The sequence below is a fragment of the Carassius carassius genome, chromosome 8, assembly GCF_963082965.1.
Source record: "Carassius carassius chromosome 8, fCarCar2.1, whole genome shotgun sequence".
Lineage (NCBI taxonomy): Eukaryota > Metazoa > Chordata > Actinopteri > Cypriniformes > Cyprinidae > Carassius > Carassius carassius.
The window spans coordinates 9,203,861-9,225,650 of record NC_081762.1 but is presented as its reverse complement, the minus strand read 5'-3'; the positions used below and the strand labels follow the sequence as shown (position 1 = coordinate 9,225,650).

The following is a 21,790-nucleotide window of genomic DNA, read 5'->3' as shown; positions in this document are numbered from 1 at the left end:
ACAGCACCCACCCTAATTATCATGTTTTCTGACGTTTTATGTCACTAATTTTTATTCTTGTTTTCATTCAAATAATTTTCATTAATGCAACAGGATAATTTCTTTTCAAATTTCTTTTTTTTTCCAGTTTTTTTTTTTACACTCCAAACTGAGAACATGTCCTGGTCACCAGGACATGTTCTTAAGATTCACTATCAATCCAGATCCGTCAAGGGATGCTGCGGTTACCACAGCAGCCATCAGCGCAACACTTTTTATAGCCTATGCATGGGCGTCAGTTTGGTTTGAAATGTGGTGGGGACAGAGACGCATTCAGAAGTGCATTTTCAGAAGTGCTGGGTACAATGATGCATTTTTTTTTCTCTTTCGCGCAGGTCATGTTTTGAAAGACGTCCTGTATCTTATTAATATAAATAAATAAAAATGTATACAAAAATGTGATGATGTCCGACTCGTTTTATGAAGAAGAAAGCCGTACAAAGCATTAGACATATGATATATGACCCACTAATCTGCTTCATATCATCATATAAGTAGCATGTTGACAATATGACATGGCCATGACGTGGTTTAATGTACCTAAACAATGATTACCAAATTTCTCTTTCATGTTGCTTTGTTATAACCACTGAAAACGGGGAAAAAATCTAACCCAAAATCGGGCCTCGCTCTACATTATCCCGCTTATTACATGGCTACCCACCAAATAAATCAATAATTTGACACAAAATATTGATTTAAAAAAGAGTTTATTGATTTAAACACGATTGTATTGCTTCCGCTAAAGAAAATAGTTCCGTCTCTACGATTAGAATCCTGCCGCGTCCATAGCAACGCTCTGTTTTAACAGACTGAAATAACAGACTTCATTCTACAGTGGAATTCAACCAAGCCATGTAATAATTTGATTTAATTCCCAGTACAATTTACCATATCTACACACAACACAACTTAAGCACTACAAATTTTATCAAGATTGAAAAAGCAAAAATACGTGTAGCACAGATGAACACTATTGACTATCACACCATGATCTGACTGCTCTCAATTCACAACAACATGCATCCATCCAATCTACATCAGGCATTTTGACTAAAACTTGATCCATTCCTCGTCATCATCATCATCATCATCATCACAACTATTCCAGAATTCAGCAATAGATTCAAGCAATAATTAAACAAGATACTGACTACTCAACAATCATATCCCCCAATACTTGCTGTATGAAGGCAAACCGTAACTAGCTAATTAAGTTGGTGGCTAAGGAAGTCTAACGTAACATTAATTGCAAGAGAAGAATTAAAACAGCCGATCCCTTGTGTGCAAATGCACAAGACCTAGCCATAATACCAGCAAATCTTAATAAACATAAGTTATCGCGTCTTACCTTTGTGTCAATGGTCTGCAGACCCATGCTGTGTGTACAACAACATCCATTTGTTCTACAGGTTATCACTTTGATATGTTATAGTCCATGGCACTAGGATGCAACCTTGTGATATTGTATGAAGGCTAAATGACTTGCTCGTCTATGATACATTCGCCAGAAATTCTGGCCAATCCCAGCAAAGACTAGGTAGCCTCGTTCCCGCTCGTTCACTGTCCATTCCAAACTGTCAACCAGGCGCGTCGTTTTTTTTTATAGCCCCGGATCTCAAAAAAATTTATTTTATTGATAATTATTATTATTTTTTTAATAATTTGTATTTATTTTAAAAAATGACCGGGTCTTTTAATCTATCCTTCGGAATCAATCATGTATTAAAGACGATTAAAATGTGTTCAAGCAGATCAAAGTTACTATGGTTACAGCTTAGAGTGCGCGCCTGAGGAGAAAGAGCTTTGGGCTTACTATCATTGTTGTTTGTGGCTTCTGGTGGTAGCTATGGACATTAGACACTTTTTAAAAAGTAAAATAAGGAGGCAAGAAGAGTTATCTACTGGCGCCGTTCCCTCATCATTAAGCTCAGGTCGGTGAAGGCGGTTTAGCAAACCCTGGTCTAACGTACATAGCCCTGTACTTACTGTGGTATTAATGCAGAACAACATGTACTGTATATATAAAGTACGTGGGACCTTACTATTTCGCCTATAACTAATCCATTTTGTGTGCCATAATCCGTTTCTCGTGAAGAATGTAGATGAAGTAGCCTATACATCTGATTTGGCGATTGAAACACAATGTGTAAATTAACGTTATTCCCCTCAGATGGATAGCTAGCTAGAATACCAGGGGCCGTATTACAGAAAGAGTCTAAGATAGGATTTTCCCCAATTGGTATTACCGAAGCAGATACTAAATAACTTTAGGAATCATATCTTGCTTCATTCTTTTTATTTCAGGTTAGGAAATCCTAACATCGCTAGCATCAAATTTTCTGTCTGATAGGCTACCTATAGCAACCGATGTCACTTTTCTCATCTCGCGAGACGCGAGCTAAACGGCTTTTAATCGCTGTTTTGCTGCCGTTTTTTTAATGAAACATACAGTGAAAATGGAGAATTAACAACAACTCATTCATTGTTTCATTCATATCATTGAACTTTAAATCAGGTGACTATGGTGCGTTCACACCGGACGCGAATAGCGCGTCAGGCGCGAGTGATTTTTATGTTTATGACACCTATACAGAGTGCCTGTGTTTACTGTCTGTTGAATGGCCTCTTTACTGGACCTGCACTGTCTATAGTTCCTTTTCCAGACTTATACAAGCAGACTGTTGGAGTGATTTATGTGTGTGTGTGTGTGTGTGTGTAGATAGATAAATAGATATAGATAAATATAGAAAGATAAATATCTATATACACAGTATATATATAGTTTTATATTCATTTTTTTAATATTCATGTATTATTTATTTGTGTTTCAGTGAATAGCTGTTACAGTTCTACAAATAAAGCATTCTATCTTTTTACCTATCATTTAAAATGCTACAAAAATGCACCTGAATGCTGTAAAAGAAGTGTTTAATGCTCAACGCTTCCAAGTTACCAAACTGGGGGTGGGGGGGTCTGGGCTAAGCCCCCAATGTATCAAGACCCTAGCAACGCCCCTGCTGTCAACTCATTTGAAAAACATTCTTTAAAAAAAAAGAAGCGCGATAGTAATATAGAGATAATAATGTTACAGTTGTTGCAGTTTTAATGAACAGAAAAGCGTTTAGCCAGCGCAGCAGCAGAACGGCTAAATTGAACTCGAGGTTTTCAAAAAAAAAAAAAAAAGTGGTGGGTACAAAATGACTCACGACGAAATCTGGGGGGGACCCCCCGAAATCGACGCCTATGAGCCTATGCATTTCTGTCGCACAAATGGAAGACCTAAACTATATTAGTTTAACTCATCCTGTTCTTCATTTCGCTCATGCACCGTTAAGTTAAAATCTAGCCCGCGTTTAGAAGTTCTATGAATTCTCGCGCGCTAGAATCTCGTGAGCGCGTGCCATTCTGCGCACGAGCGTCTGTTGATTTTCCCTAAAAACCCAGCTCGCATAGAAAAGACGTTCTCAGCGTTCATACCGCGCCGGCGATTGGCAGATCATTTCCAACATTTAGCAAATGAAACCACGTGCAAGCATCTGTTTGCTCCAATCAACTGATGTAAACGGAGCGAAGCGGACCTTTGTGGGAGCAATTGCGTTTCCGTGGCGCGGAGGTGGATCTCTATTAGTGAGTGTGGAGCCCATTGAATTTGTGCTGAAAGCGGAATAATACGGTCATTTAAATAGTGGGGAAACGGATATTACCGGGCGCGTCTAATTAATCAGCTGTTTTATGCTTATTTGGCAACACACGGATTAGACTGTGCCTAGTCAATAGCGTTTTATATGAAAAAGAACCTATTATTACCTGGATGCACGGAGTATTGTGCGTTTTCTTTTGTCGTTGGAGTGTAAATTACGCATGGGCGATATTTTTGCTAGTATTTGGACGTCCACTTATTCCTTTCGTCTTTTTATGACTGAAAATTATATTTTGAAACTGACATTTTTTGTAGACCATCCAGGATTTATTCGCCTTTAAATGAGATGCTCTCCCATCGCCAGTGCCACAAAACTGCGTCTTTTTCTCCAAACCAAGAGCTGTAAAGAAGCGCAAGACCCCATCTCTGTGAATAGTGCGAGTGCTGCATCATCTCATTCAGTTTGCTGTCAGCCAAGAGACGGGCAACAATAACTTTGAACGGTTATTGAGTCTCATTTCCCTCGGTCTCCGCATCATTTCCCACAGATTCGAAGCGGGCAGCTGTTGCAACACACGCAGGTAAGAACAGAAGTGCCTTCATTTTGTTCCCATCTGATGCTGCAACGTGCGCAAGGAGCGCGTACACACAGGTCTCTCATCATAGCCCTTGCTTTGCGGTTTTTGCTTATGTTTTTATGTGTTAATCAATTTTTGTGAGCTAAATAGGGAGCATTCATAACGAACATAAGATTTGGGAATGGATACATGTCATGGGGATTGGTGTCGCACAGCGTGTGTCGTCCGCCACTGGAATTTTAATTTCCTCCCGGAGATCTGCCATGATGCTGCTGCTGTGTGTGTGTGTGTGTGTGTGTAGCTTGCTGTAGTGTTTGCGTGTGTGTGGGTCAGGATTTGTGGACTAAATAATGCTAAACGAAAACCTAAAGCTGCAACAAGGTATCTTAAAAGGATAACTTTAGGGTTAAGGGAACGAAAATGTAATATCTCAATATAACAACAATAGAAGTCAATGGAAAGTGCTCGCTGTAAAAAAAAAAAAAAAAATAAGCATGTTTGTTAACGGCTTCTGTGGCGCATTGTGAACACCAGCATTCAAGTTTCGCAAAATGCAATAATTAAGCAAATACTTCACATATCAGTTGACTATTAGATGTTTTGTTCATGTCCATCTGTTAATACCAGCACACAGGTTTTTATGCACTAGGACTTGTTGCAGACACTTTTCCTAAATCCTACAATACTTTCATTTTGTCTCCCAAGGCCTGCTGTCCTCTTTCTAACCTTCATCCCTCCATCCCCATTTCAGTGTGTGCTCGCTTGGAATGGTAATGGGCTGCATATTGGCCTGACATCTGTCATCTGCACCTGTTTGTGGATGGGACGGATGCCTCCCATCCTCCTGAGTCAGAGAAACAGAGCTGATGGTGATGATGAGGAGGATGAAGGGGGTGGGGAATGGAGAGGAAGAGTCGGCTGAGCCAAGATCTGTACTGTGCTCGCTTATAGGAAGAAGCATGTAGGATATTTACCGCAAAGCGAAGATGAAATGAGCGAGCTAAGCGAGGTGATCCATCTGCCCGGCTCTATGTCACATCCCTCTCTATCTCACTCACTGCAGCAGAGCTATTCTAAGAGAACACTTTCGACCCACGCTCTGACAAACAGATTGGGAAAAATAAAGAGTGTTTGAGAGAGAAGGAAGGATGAGAGACGTGTAATGTGGCTCGCTCAGGCCGACTTTGGAGAGTTAGTGTGCATGTGTGTCAGAGGAGTATGTGCAGATGCTGTACAGCACATCTGTGAGGCAGGCCGTCCTTCCAGGACCCTGTCTCTCCGCTTCACATCATTAGCCACACAAGGCATTGCCGATGGCAAATGAAAAGAGGCATCTCGGTGGGCGTAAAGCACTCTGTTAAACGAAAGGGCATAAGATGCACTTGGTTGCTGCATGTGAGGGACCGTTGAAAGGTGCGTAGCCTTGCTCTTTTCCACTCGTCCCTTCTTCCATAAGGGTCCCAAAGACCCTTCCTCCCCCATCCCTGCATCCTTCCTGTCTTCTCCTCTCAATAGGGTCTCTCTCGGCCCTGCCAACCCCCCACTCGGCACACATCTGTGGCTGTGTCACCCCCGCTTCCTCTCTCCCTTCGTCCAAAGCTGTACCTCTTTGAATGTATTAAACCTTCAGTATGTTCCCAGAAGCCTTTTTAGTGGCGTTTTTCACTGTTTTGTACCAGACTTTGAGCCTGGTGCTGTCATTGAGGGTTAAAAATTCACTGTGTTGCATCAGCTATGCTAACATGATAATGTTATTCACTGCTGTAACGTATGACTCAATATGTGAGAAAGCTGAGGTCGCACTACTATATGCAGGAAATATGCTGTGCATATTGCATACGCTTAGCACCTTGTTGATTGTGGAGGATGATGTGATTCACAGCCATATGATTTTGGTTGACTTTGGTTTTGTTGAATAGAAACAACATACAAGTGTAATTGAACCTGAATGCACAAATTTTATATAATTGTCATAGATTTTAGATAGTTTCTTTATTGTCATAATTGCATGGTTGAATATGTATATGTGACCCTGGACCACAAGTCCTTAGCAATGCATACTACTAATCAAAAATTAAGTTTTCATATATATATATATATATATATATATATATATATATGACAGGAAATGTGCAAAATATCTTCATAGACCATGATCTTTACTTAATAACCTGATGATTTTGGCATAAAAGAAAAATCTATAATTTTGACCCATACAATGTCATTTTGGCTATTGCTGCAAATATAGCCATGCTACTTATGACTGGTTTTGTGGTCCAGGGTCAGATATGTCAGTGTCAGAATAATAACCAAAATCTTTTATCACAGAGCGAGTAATTTTATATCACTGTTATGGTGTGTATACAAAGCTATTTTATTATACAGTATAATTATTTTAAATGGGAAAATGGAAGAAATATGGCTTATATATTAAATAACTATATAGTAATGTGTAATTCTGTAAAGTAAATTACATTAAACAACACTATTTAATTTGATTTATTTTCACTTTTGTTTAAACAAAAAAAAGTCTAGCATCAGTATACAGCTACTGCTTCACATAATGCAATACGTGAGTAAAAAAAAACCTGTGAAACTATTATTTCTAAATTTACATTTTAAGAGGATGAGTTATGTTTAAAGAAGGATTATTGTATGTTGTGACCTGAATTGGCACTTGTAGACAATGCAATGCTCTGATTGTGCCTAAAACTCCTTAATATCAAGATCTTCTTCCATTCATCATCCTATTCCATCCTATATTATTCCAAGTTTCATTAACATGAAGAAGTGCTGCCCACTGAAATTAATGCCTAATTATTATATTGTTTGCTGTATTAAGAAACATATACAGCATGTGATATTTTTGAAAATCAGTGGTAGAAGGAATACTAATAAGACGTTGGGGTTGTGAATACATAAAAAAAGGATTTAACTAATGCATAAAAATGTATTTAGATGTTGTCAATATATGCACCTTGATATGTATTGCATCTGTTAATTTCCTGTATGTTCTTGCACTGTGCCGTTTGTGATATATCATGTTAGGCATTTTAGCTCATTGCAGATCAGGTATTTGATTCATTCTTAACTTCCTTTTGTTTTTCAGAGAAAATCCAAGACTAGCAAAGGAAAACTGAAGCCAAGACGAAGAGCCATCAGCCTGGATGAAAACGACTGGAGTCCTGGCCAGGAATACAAGTCGTCTTCTTTTCTAAAGCAGATGAACTATCACTGTTTTTGTGTGCCAGGGGCTTTTTGAAAGGATGTTGATTTGCACAGATTGAAGATTTTCTCTTTGACTTTTTGCTACCAAAACCAGTGCCAAACTCTTAACCGTGCCAACCAGAAGCAAGAAATTATTTCATTAGTATTTTTGCAGTTTTATTGATCCATTTAAGCCATTGAAACTAAATTTTCGCCGACATTAGTTTGCAATTGTTACCTTACCTTCACTATTAGTTTGTTTTTTAAAATAATAGCATGTAACAGTTCCCAAGGTGGAAAGTTTATATGTGCATCACTTAGTACAAGTCAAAAAACAACAAGCAGCTTTGACTCCCCAAAATAGGGAAAACAGTGCATTATTGGTTAAACATGCTTTATGTAAGAGTGGCCGTTACGAATGCATTAGCCTGAGAGAGTTTGGATCCTGATCGATTGATCGATGGCTGGACGGGCTTATGGATGGCTGGCACAAGCCTCATTAAACTATCCAAAGTGAGTTGCTGCTAATTCTGTTGATTAGTCGTCCGTTCCTCTCACTAAGGCCCGTTTAACTCATCCTCTCCATCAGATCTCTTTAGTCATCCATCTCGTTTGGTCCTCCCTCCTCTACAGAATCCTCAGAAGTCTCTGAAGGGTTTAGATACTGAAGCCATACGTCTCATAGCCATATTAACGTCAAGATCTCTGCCATCACTGCGAGGATTTGGTCAGGCGGGAAGAGCAGGTGCATGGGTATATTCAGGAATATCTTTAGAGGTGTGCATGTTCAACGGTGGTCCAGGTTTGACGTTCCGTAATCTGCCATATTCACCAGCGAGCCATTGAGGCATTTACTGTCTTGACTGTGGGATGACGTTCGAAGTTGTCCCACTACTTGAAAAGACGCTCTTTAACACTTAGGATAGGTCTTTTGGTGCGCTTGCTTGACGATCTTCACGTGTTCCACATTAACGGATGAATCCTGACTTGTTCATGCCTGTTCAGTGGGCTCAACCATGCTGTCCTGCCAGAACTGGGCCCAAGCCCCCGTTTGTTTTATTCTGTTGGGTTGAGCTAAATCCAGAGCAGAGACACTCACACAAGAGGGTCCAACACACATAGACCCACACACTTTACCTAGACTCAGTCCATCCTTCCATTTCCTCTCTTCCTTTCCTGAACACTTCTTCCTTTCTGGCCTGACTTGTGTCACCAAACCAGGAACTAATATATACCTGCTGCTTGTTACACTTCTTGAGTGTCCTAACCGACCTACACTCTTCCAAAGCCTTCGTAATGAGCCTTTGTCCAGTGGTGCCGCCTTTAGAGAAAAGATCAGCTCTTCCCCATTTCTGAACTCTTTATAGTTTCTCGCTCATCGCTTCGTCCTACCTTTATCTCTAGCCTCAATGACTTTCTCCTGAAACTCGAAAAAAGATGAAGTACCACTGACACTGTTAGTCTGATTATGTGGACTTCACAACAGAACCTCAACGACCCTTGTAAGTCTCACAAGACATTCTCATTGACAATTAAATCCTAAAGCGGCAACCAACTGAGATTTGTTTACAAGACGATATCAGTTCTTGGAACTGACGATGACAATTGTTTACAAGTCACACGGAATAGCTGAGCACTAGAAACTGTTTCTTTCTATTCGGTTGTTTAGTGAGTCGACAACTGAAGTGCCAACCAGAATAGAAAACATTTGGTTTACACTTGAACAGAAATGTTTACATGTTGCCCATAAGGTGAAGTCAGATTGAGTCTTGAATAAATTGTTAGTGCCATAGATCAGTTCAGTTACACAGACTTAAACAAAACCACCTTTAATTAAGAAAAAGCTAAGCCCATGATTTTGTGAAACTTTAAAGGTTTACAATGGCAAAATATACATAACGACTAAATTGCTTACAATAAAAGAGTCAAATAGTTGTTCATTTAATTTTCATTTAATTTTATAGAATTTGCTCATTGAGAAGATTACAAATACTTAATTTTGTGCCAAATCAAAATTTTCAAACATTCCAGCTCTCACCCATTAAGCATAAAACTTATATATAGATTACCTCATTCTAGTTAATAATTTCCTCCGAAATATGTTTACACCCTAACTGAGAGTCTCGTGCTTATTTTCTTTAACCCGAACTCCCGCACTTGGATGTGCACTTTGCATATTAAATAATTTGCATGCTAGTGTATGCACACGTGAAAGAGAGATTAACTTGTCTACATGTCTTATATATTGGCACACTGACTTGCAACTTTTGATAGACTTCAGCTTTTTGTAGTCCTCGGAAGTCTTTTGTACGAAGGCTTCACATTTTTTTCATCTTTGATAAAATCAACGCCCATTGTATCAAGATGCCACCCGCTGCCATCTTGCTTTTCTTCCTGTTTGGCCCTGTGGTCTCTACAGTGACTATTACCTCGGAACGCTCCTCCGTGAACGGGGGTCCAGTGCTGCTTCTGTTGCGAGGACGCAGCCGCAAGTTCCCTCAACAGGATGTGAGGGGCAAGGAGGCAGCAGCCATGGCGGCAGAGCCAGAGGCAGCTGAGGTCCCTCTGAGACCCCTGCCACAAATTATGCTACCCCGCAATGTGACGGCCGATGCCCTGAAGCCCCCGCTGGGCGCGGCGCAGGTGGCACCTCCTCCTCGGCGCCTGGTGGACGTGGACGTGTGTCAGGGCTACTACGATGTGATGGGACAGTTCGACAACACTTTCAACTGCACCAAGGGCACCTACATTTACTGCTGCGGCACCTGTCATTATCGCTTCTGCTGTGAGCACCAGCGCAACCGTCTAGATCAAGACTCCTGCACTAATTACCGCTCACCCGACTGGGCCATCACGGCGGGACCCATCACCCAGCCCCCAGTCCGACATGACCCAGACTTCGACCCACTGCAGCAACAGAGCAACAACACGCCTTACGTCATCGGAGGAGTCATCTCGTTTACCATGGCCGTGGCCATTGGGGTTAAAGTGGCCTTCCATAAACTGTCTCGACGACCGAGGAACAGAGACATCAACATGCCTAGGTAAATGAAAGGCCCATTATGACCGGGCTCACGATGTGGAAGGAGACAATGCTGTAAACATCTGAGTCTGCATCAGTGACTGCCATCTGAAGAGATCTGCAGTGATTTTAATGTCAGGCTCTTTCAGCTTTTGCCTTTTGATTCTGTCATACCCTCATCCTGCGTTTTTACTGTTTATCTCTCTCTCTTCAGGGCGCTGGTGGATATTCTGCGTCACCAGTCCAGTCCGGTCCAGCAAGGAGAGAGGAACAACAGCACGGTCCTCACAACCGCCACCTCCAGTGAGGGCATGCTGGGGCGGACGTCGAAAAACTTCTACACTCCCGTCCTCCAGAGCAAAGACAACCGGAGTGAGTCTATCTCACCCACACATAAGAGTTACAGAACGAATGAAAAGCTAAAAGTGCACAACTCATATACATTAGCAGGGGAATGGATATTGAGAAAGAGGGGTTTGAATCATAGAATCACCTGGGCAGAAATGAAATCTGGAGGCATGATTTTGTCGACAGATCGACAAGCCTGAGTGTATGAGGTAATGTAGAACAGAGGATGTGTCAGAAATGAGTCAGATTCGTTCTGCTTCAGATGCCATGTAACCACACGAAACTAGAGCAACAAATAAAGGAGTAGGTGTTTTCCACCTTTAAAGCTAAAGCATTTTCAAATAACATCCAAAATAGGAAAGCTTAACGTAAGCAGCACGGGGGCTGCGTTTAGGAAGTAATCAGCGGCCAGTGAATAAAATACAAATACAAATCTTGCCATAATGTTTGTTGTTTATCAGCTGGTTTTGAGGAGTGTACGTAGTAACCAACGATTAGACCTATGTCTTAAATGTCCTATGTCACTAAAGTCGTTAGTGAATTTAAATTGAAATGTTTACACTTCAAAACACGTTCACGCTATACGTTCAGAAGTTTGGGGTCTATAAAGATTAGTTTTAATGTTCTGGAAAGAAGTCTCTTTTTCTCACCAAGGCTCCATTTATTTGAAATCTTTCAGACTTATTATCAGCAATGCTGAAAGAATCTTAATATTTTTGTAGAAACCATAATAAATATTTTCAGGATTCTTTGATCAATATAAAGTTTAAAAGAACATCATTTATTTGAAATATAAATCTTTTGTAACAACATTATAAATTAATTTACTATAACTTTTGAATAATTTACTCCATCCTTGCTTAATAAATCATTTTGAACATTGTGTGTGTGTGTGTGGGTGTGTATATATATATATTCATAAAATTCATCAATACTTTCCAAATGTTTTGTTTAATAATTCATATGCAAGAAGAAAATCACTTTAATTAATCTAAATTATGTAACCAAATATTTAAAACTGTGGATACCAAAGGTAAAAATGTACTAAATGTATAAAATTAATAATATTATGGGGATGAACCCTTCATTGTTTGTGCTATTTATCACTAATTTCACAGTTGATGTTCTTTTTATGGTTGAGACCATCTTTTCATGATATTTCTGTTTTCACTCTCAAGTTTCAATGTTTGGCTGCAGTTGCTAACAGAACACATACTTTTTAAATGTGCTGCAGGCGGTCTGTCCAATCAGTGAGGAGAGTCTTTTAGTGGCACCAATCAGTTGTAAGAATATCACCAATATTGAAATTGAAATATGACTGCACTGCAAGCAAGCAATGTGGTAAAAGCAAGAAAAATGCATCACTTACATAAGTGCTTGCATTCTAGACGGTTTCATCCATTATAACTGGACTGTTATTTTTGCATCGTGTTTTTCACTTGCAGTACTGATAGATATTTTGTGAAAAAAATTGGGGTGCAGGCCACTGAAAACCATTTTTAAGAGATATTAAACATGCTAAGAGGCCTTGCATTTTGCACCTGGGAGTGGATCAGTGTTCACTCTGCTCTCTTGCAGCTGGGAAACACAGTTTTGGCCAGACTGGGTCCAGTCCTAAACACACAGCTACTATCGGTAAGCCAAGGAGCTTAGGCAGAGTGTGCAAATGTGTTGCTTGTGTGAGAGCACCAGTAAAAAAAAAGCTTCAGATTTGTCTGTGTGTATTTGTCACTGCCTATGTTTTGGCTTGGTCTCGTTGGTTCGAGTGTGTTTGTTCATGCCCTCCCACTCTGTCGCCACCCTGAGCTATTTTCCTGCTGTTTGTCCTGCACCCAGCAATGTTTGCACCAGTCACCAAAGCTTCAGTAAATGTGCTGGCATGCCTAGAAGCATAATGCCAAAATCATGAAGAAAAAAAGTGTCTTTTCTTCATGTTTATGTATGTTATTCATTTATATTTATCTTAAGTACATGAATATTATAATTAACCAATAGATTGGGAGAAAAACATATAGATGTTCTGGATTCCACCTTCCTTTCTCTCTCTCTCTCTCTCTCTCTCTCTCTCTCTATCTATCTATCTATCTATCTATCTGTCTGTCTGTCTGTCTGTCTGTCTATCTATCTATCTATCTATCTATCGTTCTATCTATCGTTCTGTCATTCTATCATTCTGTCTATCTATGATCTGTCAAGACCCTTTACTTTTTTTTAAGTTGAATTATTTAATTTCTTGAAATGCTAACTCAATTCAAATTCATACTAAGAAATTGAATTCTAACTTAAAATGTATTCTCATTTCAGTTTCTAAATGGCTCACATCCCAGATAGACAGAATTATTTCCTTAAAATTATTTTGCCTGTTAGTGTGGGTGGTGGAAAGAAAATCGTAAAAACCAAAAGAGGAATTTAGTTTTTTAACACTTCAATTATAATTTAGTTTTTTGGGGGTTCTTCCTGTTTTTTTTATTTATTTATTTTTTTATTTATTTACTGTATATACATAATATTAAATATAGCATATAATATTATGTACTATATGATGTTTGTGACCCTGGAGCATAAAACCAGTCATAAGTTGCTGGGGTATATTTGTAGCAATAGCCAATAATACATTGTATGGATAAAAATTATCGATATCGTTTTCCCAATAATCACTAGGATATTAAGTAAAGATCATGTTCCATGAAGTTTTTTTTTACATTCCCTATAGTAAATACATAAAACTTTATTTTTGATTAGTAATGTATTGCTAAGGACTTTATTTAGACCCAATATTTTTTATTTCTGTGCCCCTTTAGATTCCAGATTTTTAAATAGTTGTATCTCAGCCAAATATTGTAATATCCTAACAAACCATAGGACGCTTATTTAATCAGCTTTCAGATGATGTAAATCTTAAAATTTCAATTTCAAGAATGAACCCTTATGAATAGTTTTGTGGTCCATGGTCACATTTGTATACTATATTTTGTAACATATATGTGAGAATCATAACAGTTTTGAAAAGCCTTTGACTCCATGAGTCAAAATAGCAAATGTTGCATGCCATGGTGAATTGGGGCTGGTGAACTGAACTGGACTGCTAACTCCAAGGTACTTAAGTTCAAATCTCAGCAAGGATGATCTATCAACTGGAGAGCTGCTGAGTTCCCCTGTGACCACTGTACCCTTGACTACGTTTAATCTGAAGTGCTTAACCCAAGGTAGCTCCGGGGGGGGGACTCTCTCTGTAGTATGTGTACTGCAAATTACTTATAAATTAATTTAAAATTGCACTTCCCATGGTGGTAACACATAATATAACAAAACTACTGTACATTAATACATAAATACATTATAAGAGAGAACAAACAACATAATAAAATATCTAAAATATGATCATTAAAAAAAAAAGAAAAAAAAAGGATGTTATCATTATATAAGGATTAAGGGTTTTAAATTTTAGTAAACAACAAATAAGACAATATTCTAGTCACACATCTCTCCACAAACGTTCCAGTTCCACTGTAGTCTAAGTGATTCTGCCATTGTCATTTAGAGACTCAGGATGCAGCTTCAGTGTTCCAGTTACCCATATTCTACATTCGACCCAGATCGATATGTTTTGAACACATAGTTGTTGGTGTTTGTCTTATTGTCTTTTGTTCTCCTCTCCTAGAGCGAGTTCCACGCATGAACAACACCCAGCTGGCCTCAACAGGAACACTGCTGTCCAGCAAGCACAATAATTCTGGCTATCACCCCTCCTTCTCTCACTCCTTCCACAACCTCGCCCAGCTACCTCCATCATACGAGACTGTCATGAAACCAGAGCTCAACCGCTACAGCTCCCTCAAGAGGCTAGGTGAGTGTGCGTCTGAAAAAGAGAGTGTGTAATTTCAGATCTGCTACTACTCAGAGGGTGTCTGTGAGGGAGTGTAGCATGGGGTCAGCCGCTACTGTTGTAGTTTTTGCATGTTTAATTTTATCAGTATGAATGGGAAATATTTTAATTGATCATATTCCTATTCAATTAACACTTAAAAACTATAATCGAAAGAATTTGGAAATTACTACGACAAAAATTTATTTAAATAAAATGGCTTTTTAAAAAGGGTCAAGATTAACCTCTATTTACCTAGCATTTGTATATTAGATATTATATATGTATATTTTAGCTAGATTACATTTTACACATTCAATCTGAGTGTGATTGGATGGTGTGATCTCACTTTACCACACAAAATGCAAATCTCCACATACAAAATACAAAAGAGGTTATGTTAAACTGAAATTATGTCAGTTAAATATTAAGTTAAATTAATTTAATAAACAGTAATGGATTGTTCAGAATTTCCATCGTCTCATGCTGTTCCTTTCTTTATGAACTCTGTAGTTTGTTTAAATAAATAAGTTTTTAGATATTAACTAAAGATAACGCATTTAGTGTCATGACCATAATTTTTTTTATTTTTTTACTGCATCTAGTTTCAAATAATTCATTAATATATCCTTGTTCTTTGTTATTAAAATATTAAGGTATTACAGGTGCTGGTCATATAATTAGAATATCATCAAAAAGTTTATTTATTTCACTAATTCCATTCAAAAAGTGAAACTTGTATATTATATTCATCCATTACACACAGACTGATATATTTCAAATGTTTATTTCTTTTAATTTTGATGATTATAACTTACAACTAAGAAAAATCCCAAATTCAGTATCTCAGAAAAATAGAATATAACTTAAGACCAATACAAAGAAAGAAATTTTAGAAATCTTGGCCAACTGATGAGTATTAACATGAAAAGTATGAGCATGTACTGCACTCAATACTTAGTTGGGGCTCCTTTTGCCTGAATTACTGCAGCAGTGCGGCGTGGCATGGAGTCGATCAGTCTGTGGCACTGCTCAGGTGTTATGAGAGTCCAGGTTGCTCTGATAGTGGCCTTCAGCTCTTCTGCATTGTTGGGTCTGGCATATCGCATCTTCCTCTTCAAAATACCCCATAGATTTTCTATGGGGTTAAGGTCAGGCGTGTTTGCTGGCCAATTAAGAAGAGGGATACCATGATCCTTAAACCAGGTACTGGTAGCTTTGGCACTGTGTGCAGGTGCCAAGTCCTTTGGGAAAATTAAATCTGCATCTCCCTAAAGTTGGTCAGCAGCAGGAAGCATGAAGTGCTCTAAAACTTCCTTGTATACGGCTGCGTTGACCTTGGACTTCAGAAAACACAGTGGACCAACAACAGCAGATGACATGGAACCGCAAACCATCACTGACTGTGGAAACTTTACACTGGACCTCAAGCAACGTGGATTGTGTGCCTCTCCTCTCTTCCTACAGACTCTGGGACCCTGATTTCCAAAGGAAATGCAAAATTTACTTTCATCAGAGAACATAACTTTGGAACACTCAGCAGCAGTCCAGTCCTTTTGTCTTTAGACGCTTCTGACACTGTCTGTTGTTCAAGAGTGGCTTGACACAAAGAATGGGACAGCTGAAACCCATGTCTTGCATACGTCTGTGTGTAGTGGTTCTTGAAGCACTGACTCCAGCTGCAGTCCACTCTTTGTGAATCTCCCCCACATTTTTGAATAGGTTTTCTTTCACAATCCTCTCCAGGGTGCGGTTATCCCTATTGCTTGTACACTTTTTTTACCACATCTTTTCCTTCCCTTCGCCTCTCTATTAATGTGCTTGGACACAGAGCTCTGTGAACAGCCAGCCTCTTTTGCAATGACCTTTTGTGTCTTGCCCTCCTTGTGTAAGGTGCCAATGGTCGTATTTTGGACAATTGTCAAGTCAGCAGTCTTCCCCATGATTGTGTAGCCTACAGAACTAGACTGAGAGACCATTTAAAGGCCTTTGCAGGTGTTTTGAGTTAATTAGCTGATTAGAGTGTGGCACCAGGTGTCTTCAATATTGAACCTTTTCACAATTCAAATTTTCTGAGATACTGAATTTGGGATTTTCCTTATTTGTCAGTTATAATCATCAAAATGAAAAGAAATAAACATTTTAAATATATCAGTCTGTGTGTAATGACTGAATATAATATACAAGTTTCACTTTTTGAATGGAATTAGTGAAATCAACTTTTTGATGATTATTCTAATTATATGACCACCACCTGTATATTAATATATTCTTTGTCAATATTTAATTATATGCTTTATTAATATTAAATATTAAGTATAGAAATATAAAATTAGCATTAACCACCATTAATAAATGCTGTAAAAGTATTGTTCATTTTTAGCTCATAAGGCCTAATGCTATATAAGGCCTAATCTGTTAACGAACTGAGTCTAATTGTGGGGTTTTACCAAAAAATGTGCAATGCAGCATTTTTAGCAATTATTTTTAGAATTATAAAATTACTTGCATAGCTGAATGTGTCAAACACATTTGCATGTTACACCGTCATTAAATGTGATTAACATCTATGCCAGACAACTTCCAAATTCAGTCACATTGCATCATTTTAATGCAGTCAAATGTGATTTGATCACCAAAATGCTTGTTAATGACTGGAGTAATGGGTCAAATTTATGAAAGATACTCATTTTCATATTTCCTTACTACAGAGAAAAACTTGGATGAATATTCTGGATATTACAGCTCCAAGCGACGGCCAGATAATGCTCCTCCCAGCTTTCACTCCTCCCAGCACCACCTTCCTTGGGGTGGTGACTTCACACTGGGTGCCCGGGGTACCCTCCCGCTAAACACATCCCGTACGCGCATCCACATGCCCACTTCCACCCCCAACCCCTACCCTCTACCCCAGACACAGTACATCTCCACGTTTGACATGATGAGTAAACCACCTCGCCGGGTGATGTCCCAAGACCAGCTTCTGGCGCTGGGGGAGGGGAACACTCTCTCACGCCTCTCCAAGAACCAGCAGCAACAGTACTTCAAACCCATGACCACCAGCAAGAGCTCCAACACTCAGACTTTACGCAAGTCTCATGAACGCCTCTTGGTCTCTCCAGACCGCCTGGAGGAGCGAATGATGGGTGATTATGGCGGGATGGTGCCCACCATGTCCCGTCTCACGCACCACCAGAAAGCGCAATCGCAGCAAAACGTGTGCGTGACGCCCTCGCTCGACCGCCATCACATGATCAAAATGAATTCGCACCCTACCTCTGGCCGTGAGCAGGACCACATAGTCGCCACCATGTCCTCTGGCCACGGGGTCGGGACTTTGGGATGGGGTGAGGTCCACGGCTCCGGAGGAGGGCCCGGAGCGATGGCGCACAGCGCTCGCCGGATGGCCTTCGCCACGAAACGCCAGAACACCATCGAACAGCTGCATTTCCTTCCCGGAGGAGGTGGGGGAGGGAGTGCAGGGGGTGGAGGTCAGGCGCTGAGGACGGGGAGCAAGAACGAAGTAACCGTGTGAGCGCAAAAAAAAAAAAAAAAAGATGTTAAGGAGACAATGGATAGATCAGGTGTGATTGCGCAAGCCGAAGAGAGGGAAGACGATGGAGTGTAAAGAAGGCTGAAGAACGGAAAGGAGGAAGTAAGTAAGAAAGGGGTCAGAAATCAGGCCCAAATGAATGGAATACACAGTGTGTTGCTATTGCGAGAAAGAGGGATGTAAAAACCATAGTATAAGTGATTCTGTTGATCCCTAAATTGGCAAATTCTCCATAAATAGGAATGTAAAGAAGGGCCCAGGTCTCCTCTGACCTGGGAGTAATATGTAGTGTCTCAATGGCTCTATTTAGACATGATCTGAGGAGATGCAAAAAAGAAAAGGTTCATTACTAGAATAGGCCAAGTTTTCTCTATTTAGTACATTTAAGCTGATGTAAAAGCCAGTTGGTTTAGGGGTTAATTTATTTTTCCTGAATCCAATCATACAGTTGACCTTGCCTCTGAATATTTGGCTTCATTCAATGCAAAGTGTTATTCTCAAAGAGGTGCATCACAGTCATCATTCAACTAAGGGAACAATGAGATAAACTGGATGAAACTGACAAGTGTCCAATAGTACACTGAATTACCTCACGGAAACTATGATTTGACCTTTCTCAAATCAGATCTGACTTGACTTGGGAATGGATTACTGTGCACGTTAAGCAGTTTGCCAACAAGTGAAGAAAACACTGGTAATTCGTCACAGAGAAGAACTTGAGGACTTGAAAAATGTCACTCGTTTTGTGACCTGACTCTTTAGTCTGCACTGTTAATATTAGTCCAAACGCTATCAGCCATATTAGAGCTTATTCATATGGAGTATAATGGAGGAAAACATCTTCATTGGGAGACGGGTGTTATACTGATGATCAGAGATTTTTAGCCTCGTATACTGAGACTGAATCAAAGCTGACATGAATACTTGTCAGTTTGATTTTTTTTGCATTGTGGATCAAATTTAGGCTTATTTATGATATGATCAAAAGGCTGTCAGATAGATGGGGAAATCAAGTCTGAACTAAAAATGCTTGAGCAGACAGACATTTGGAAAATGAATTCAGCCATTGAAATCTGATAGAAGTCATGCCTCTTTCTTGCATGTTTGACTAATCAGAGAACAGCTGGAGTTATTACGGTTGTTCTGTTATTTATAAGCGTTAAGAGCTGAGATTTATTCATGGGCATGCGGTAATGTCAAATAAGACAGCATACTCTTCACACTTAATTTGCTACTCAAGCTGTTGTATTGAGGGGAAAGGGTTGGTTATACAATGGACAATATAATCCAAGGGCTATTCTGAAACTTCTTCATTTGTGTCTGTGCTTCCGTGTTCTGACGGCTTTTTATCTTTTCCCGAGGCTACGTGCCAATGAGTGTACAAAACAGAAAAATAGAACAAAATCTGCAAAGCTACTTCAAACAGTCTTTTTCACTGTAGGATACATTATTATCTAACCGATGAGTTAGGATTTAGGATTAAAAGGTGTCTTGTTTATCTATACTATATTCAAGAAAAATGTATTTTTTGTTTGCAATTTCAGTTTTTCAGCATTCTCCACATCAAATGGACACTGTTGTGGTGGAATGTCTGAGACCAACCTGGCTGAGCAAAATTATTGGGCCATAATATAGTATTTTAGATCAGTCAGCAATGTTTAAGCTTTCATTACTGTAACTTTAACTCAATTTAAAAGCATTGAAAAAGGTTTTATATATATATATATATATATATATATATATATATATATATATATATATATATATATATATATATATATATATATATATATATATATATATATATATATATATAATTAAATCCCGAATGTCAAATGTGTACACATGCCAATTTCTGTGCATATATATAAATATATATTCATCAATATTATTCATATTCTTGATTATAAACATATTGTTTTGTTTTTTTCCACTGTGACTTTAGAAATTGTTTTTGTTTCCTTTTTCTGTTTATATTTGAGTTTCTAGTGGATTCTAACCTTTGTAACTCGACAAAAAAACAGATGCAATCATAGTGAAAAGACAAAACGCATGAAGATGTCAAAGCCAGTGTTGATGATGTCATATTGCTGACTTCTGATGTCAAGGTGTGTATGTGTCCAGTTTGTGTGTCTGTATTTGTGTGCTTGTGTGTACTTCAGTGTCTATTTTGGAATGCTTTATCTCGCAATTTATCTGACTTTTGCTTTGTGTGAAGTCAGAGAATGTGCATTTCAGAAAACCCAAAATATTATTTTCTTTTTAAGTGATTGTCTCTCTGAATGCAAAAAATAAAAAAAATCCAAAAAAATAGAATACAAAAAATAAAGAAACAAAAATAAAGAATTTTTTTTTCCATTGCTGCATTCACCAAAGTTATGGAAAACAAAATAACCACAAGAGTATTTAGTGTCTTTATATATATATATGTTTTTATTTATTCTTTATTTTATTTTTTGTTTTTCCCCATGAAATACATAAACATTGTTGTAAATTTTTGGGGAGAAAATGCCAAAATGCCATGCATAAAATATTTACAGCAAAAACTTTATTATTATTTTTAAATAAAATCCTCATCATTAAGAAAGATTGGTGTACTTTTTCTCATTAATTATTAATTATGTTGGTTTGTGTTTAGGGGAGAGTGGGGACAGTTGCAACACTTTTTGCATTTGTTTTAGTTTCTAAGAGACTGTTTGCATTAGAAAGCCAGAATTTTAATACAATGAAGCCACATCAGTCAGCTACTCACCCGCATTGCTTTAACACGTGCACATATGATTATATACATACATTTTATACTTGAATAGACAGAGTCAAATGTTGCAACTGACCCCACAACAGGAGACAGTTGCAACAGTCCACAGGGGCAGTTGCAACATTCATTAACATGTAATTAAAACCATTCTTATATATCATTTTGCAATTTCTTAATTTTCTTTGTAGACATGGTCTTTAATAAGTGAAATTGGCTGTATAAAAACAAAGAATAGTAAATGGGGGGGAGGGGGTCTTTTAAAATAACAACCATGTCTTGGTTAATTATTACAATACATTTGAACTACAAAATATTAATGAGAATCAAGACACTGAAATTTAATAATAGCCTAAGAACTAGTTTGACCAACTAGGAGTTAACCAATTGGAAGTCAGTCTTACATTTTTAAATTCAAATTAGACAAATCTACCATTTCATGGAATTGACTTGAGTCCGCTTTTGAAATAAGTCCAAGTTAAGTTTTTAAATAAAAAGGAATAATACCTAACTATTAAAAGGGGTTCTTTATGAATCCATAAAATTACAATTCTGTAATGTTATGGCAAGCTTTTACATCAGTGTTGTGGTAACGGACAGCATGTTGGGACGGTTGCAACAATGTGTGGCGACACTGACAGCTGTGACAAAACTTGGTGTATTATCTTGACACATCTTTGACACATGCTATCTATGCCTATTAGAAGCTAAGAAAACACAGATATAAATCATATGTTTTTACAATGCTTCACGCAAACAGTATGACAAAAAATCTGATTA

At 38.4% G+C, this 21,790-nt stretch overlaps 1 protein-coding gene across 2 annotated transcripts; it reads left to right on the top strand.

The window, feature by feature from the left end:
- The first annotated feature begins 3,530 nt into the window (after positions 1–3,530).
- LOC132145180 (protein shisa-6-like) lies at positions 3,531–19,985 on the top strand. Of its 2 annotated transcripts, XM_059555979.1 has the most exons (6): positions 3,531–4,263; positions 7,370–10,511; positions 10,704–10,861; positions 12,416–12,472; positions 14,499–14,684; positions 17,414–19,985. In XM_059555979.1, exons 2-6 carry the CDS (start codon positions 9,832–9,834, stop codon positions 18,235–18,237), a joined length of 1,905 nt encoding a protein of 634 aa, XP_059411962.1. In that variant the 5' UTR covers positions 3,531–4,263; positions 7,370–9,831; the 3' UTR covers positions 18,238–19,985. The 2 variants fall into 2 exon arrangements, with proteins under 2 accessions (XP_059411962.1, XP_059411963.1); XM_059555980.1 differs by lacking the exon at positions 12,416–12,472 and having other exon boundaries at positions 3,532–4,263.
- Positions 19,986–21,790: the final 1,805 nt, after the last annotated feature.

Coding starts and splice junctions, on each gene's coding strand:
- LOC132145180 (XM_059555979.1), top strand. CDS start 9,832: ATGCCACCCGCTGCCATCTTGCTTTTCTTCCTGTTTGGCCCTGTGGTC. Junction 10,512..10,703: donor AGAGACATCAACATGCCTAG/GTAAATGAAAGG, acceptor CTCTCTCTTCAG/GGCGCTGGTGGATATTCTGC. Junction 14,685..17,413: donor CAGCTCCCTCAAGAGGCTAG/GTGAGTGTGCGT, acceptor TCCTTACTACAG/AGAAAAACTTGGATGAATAT.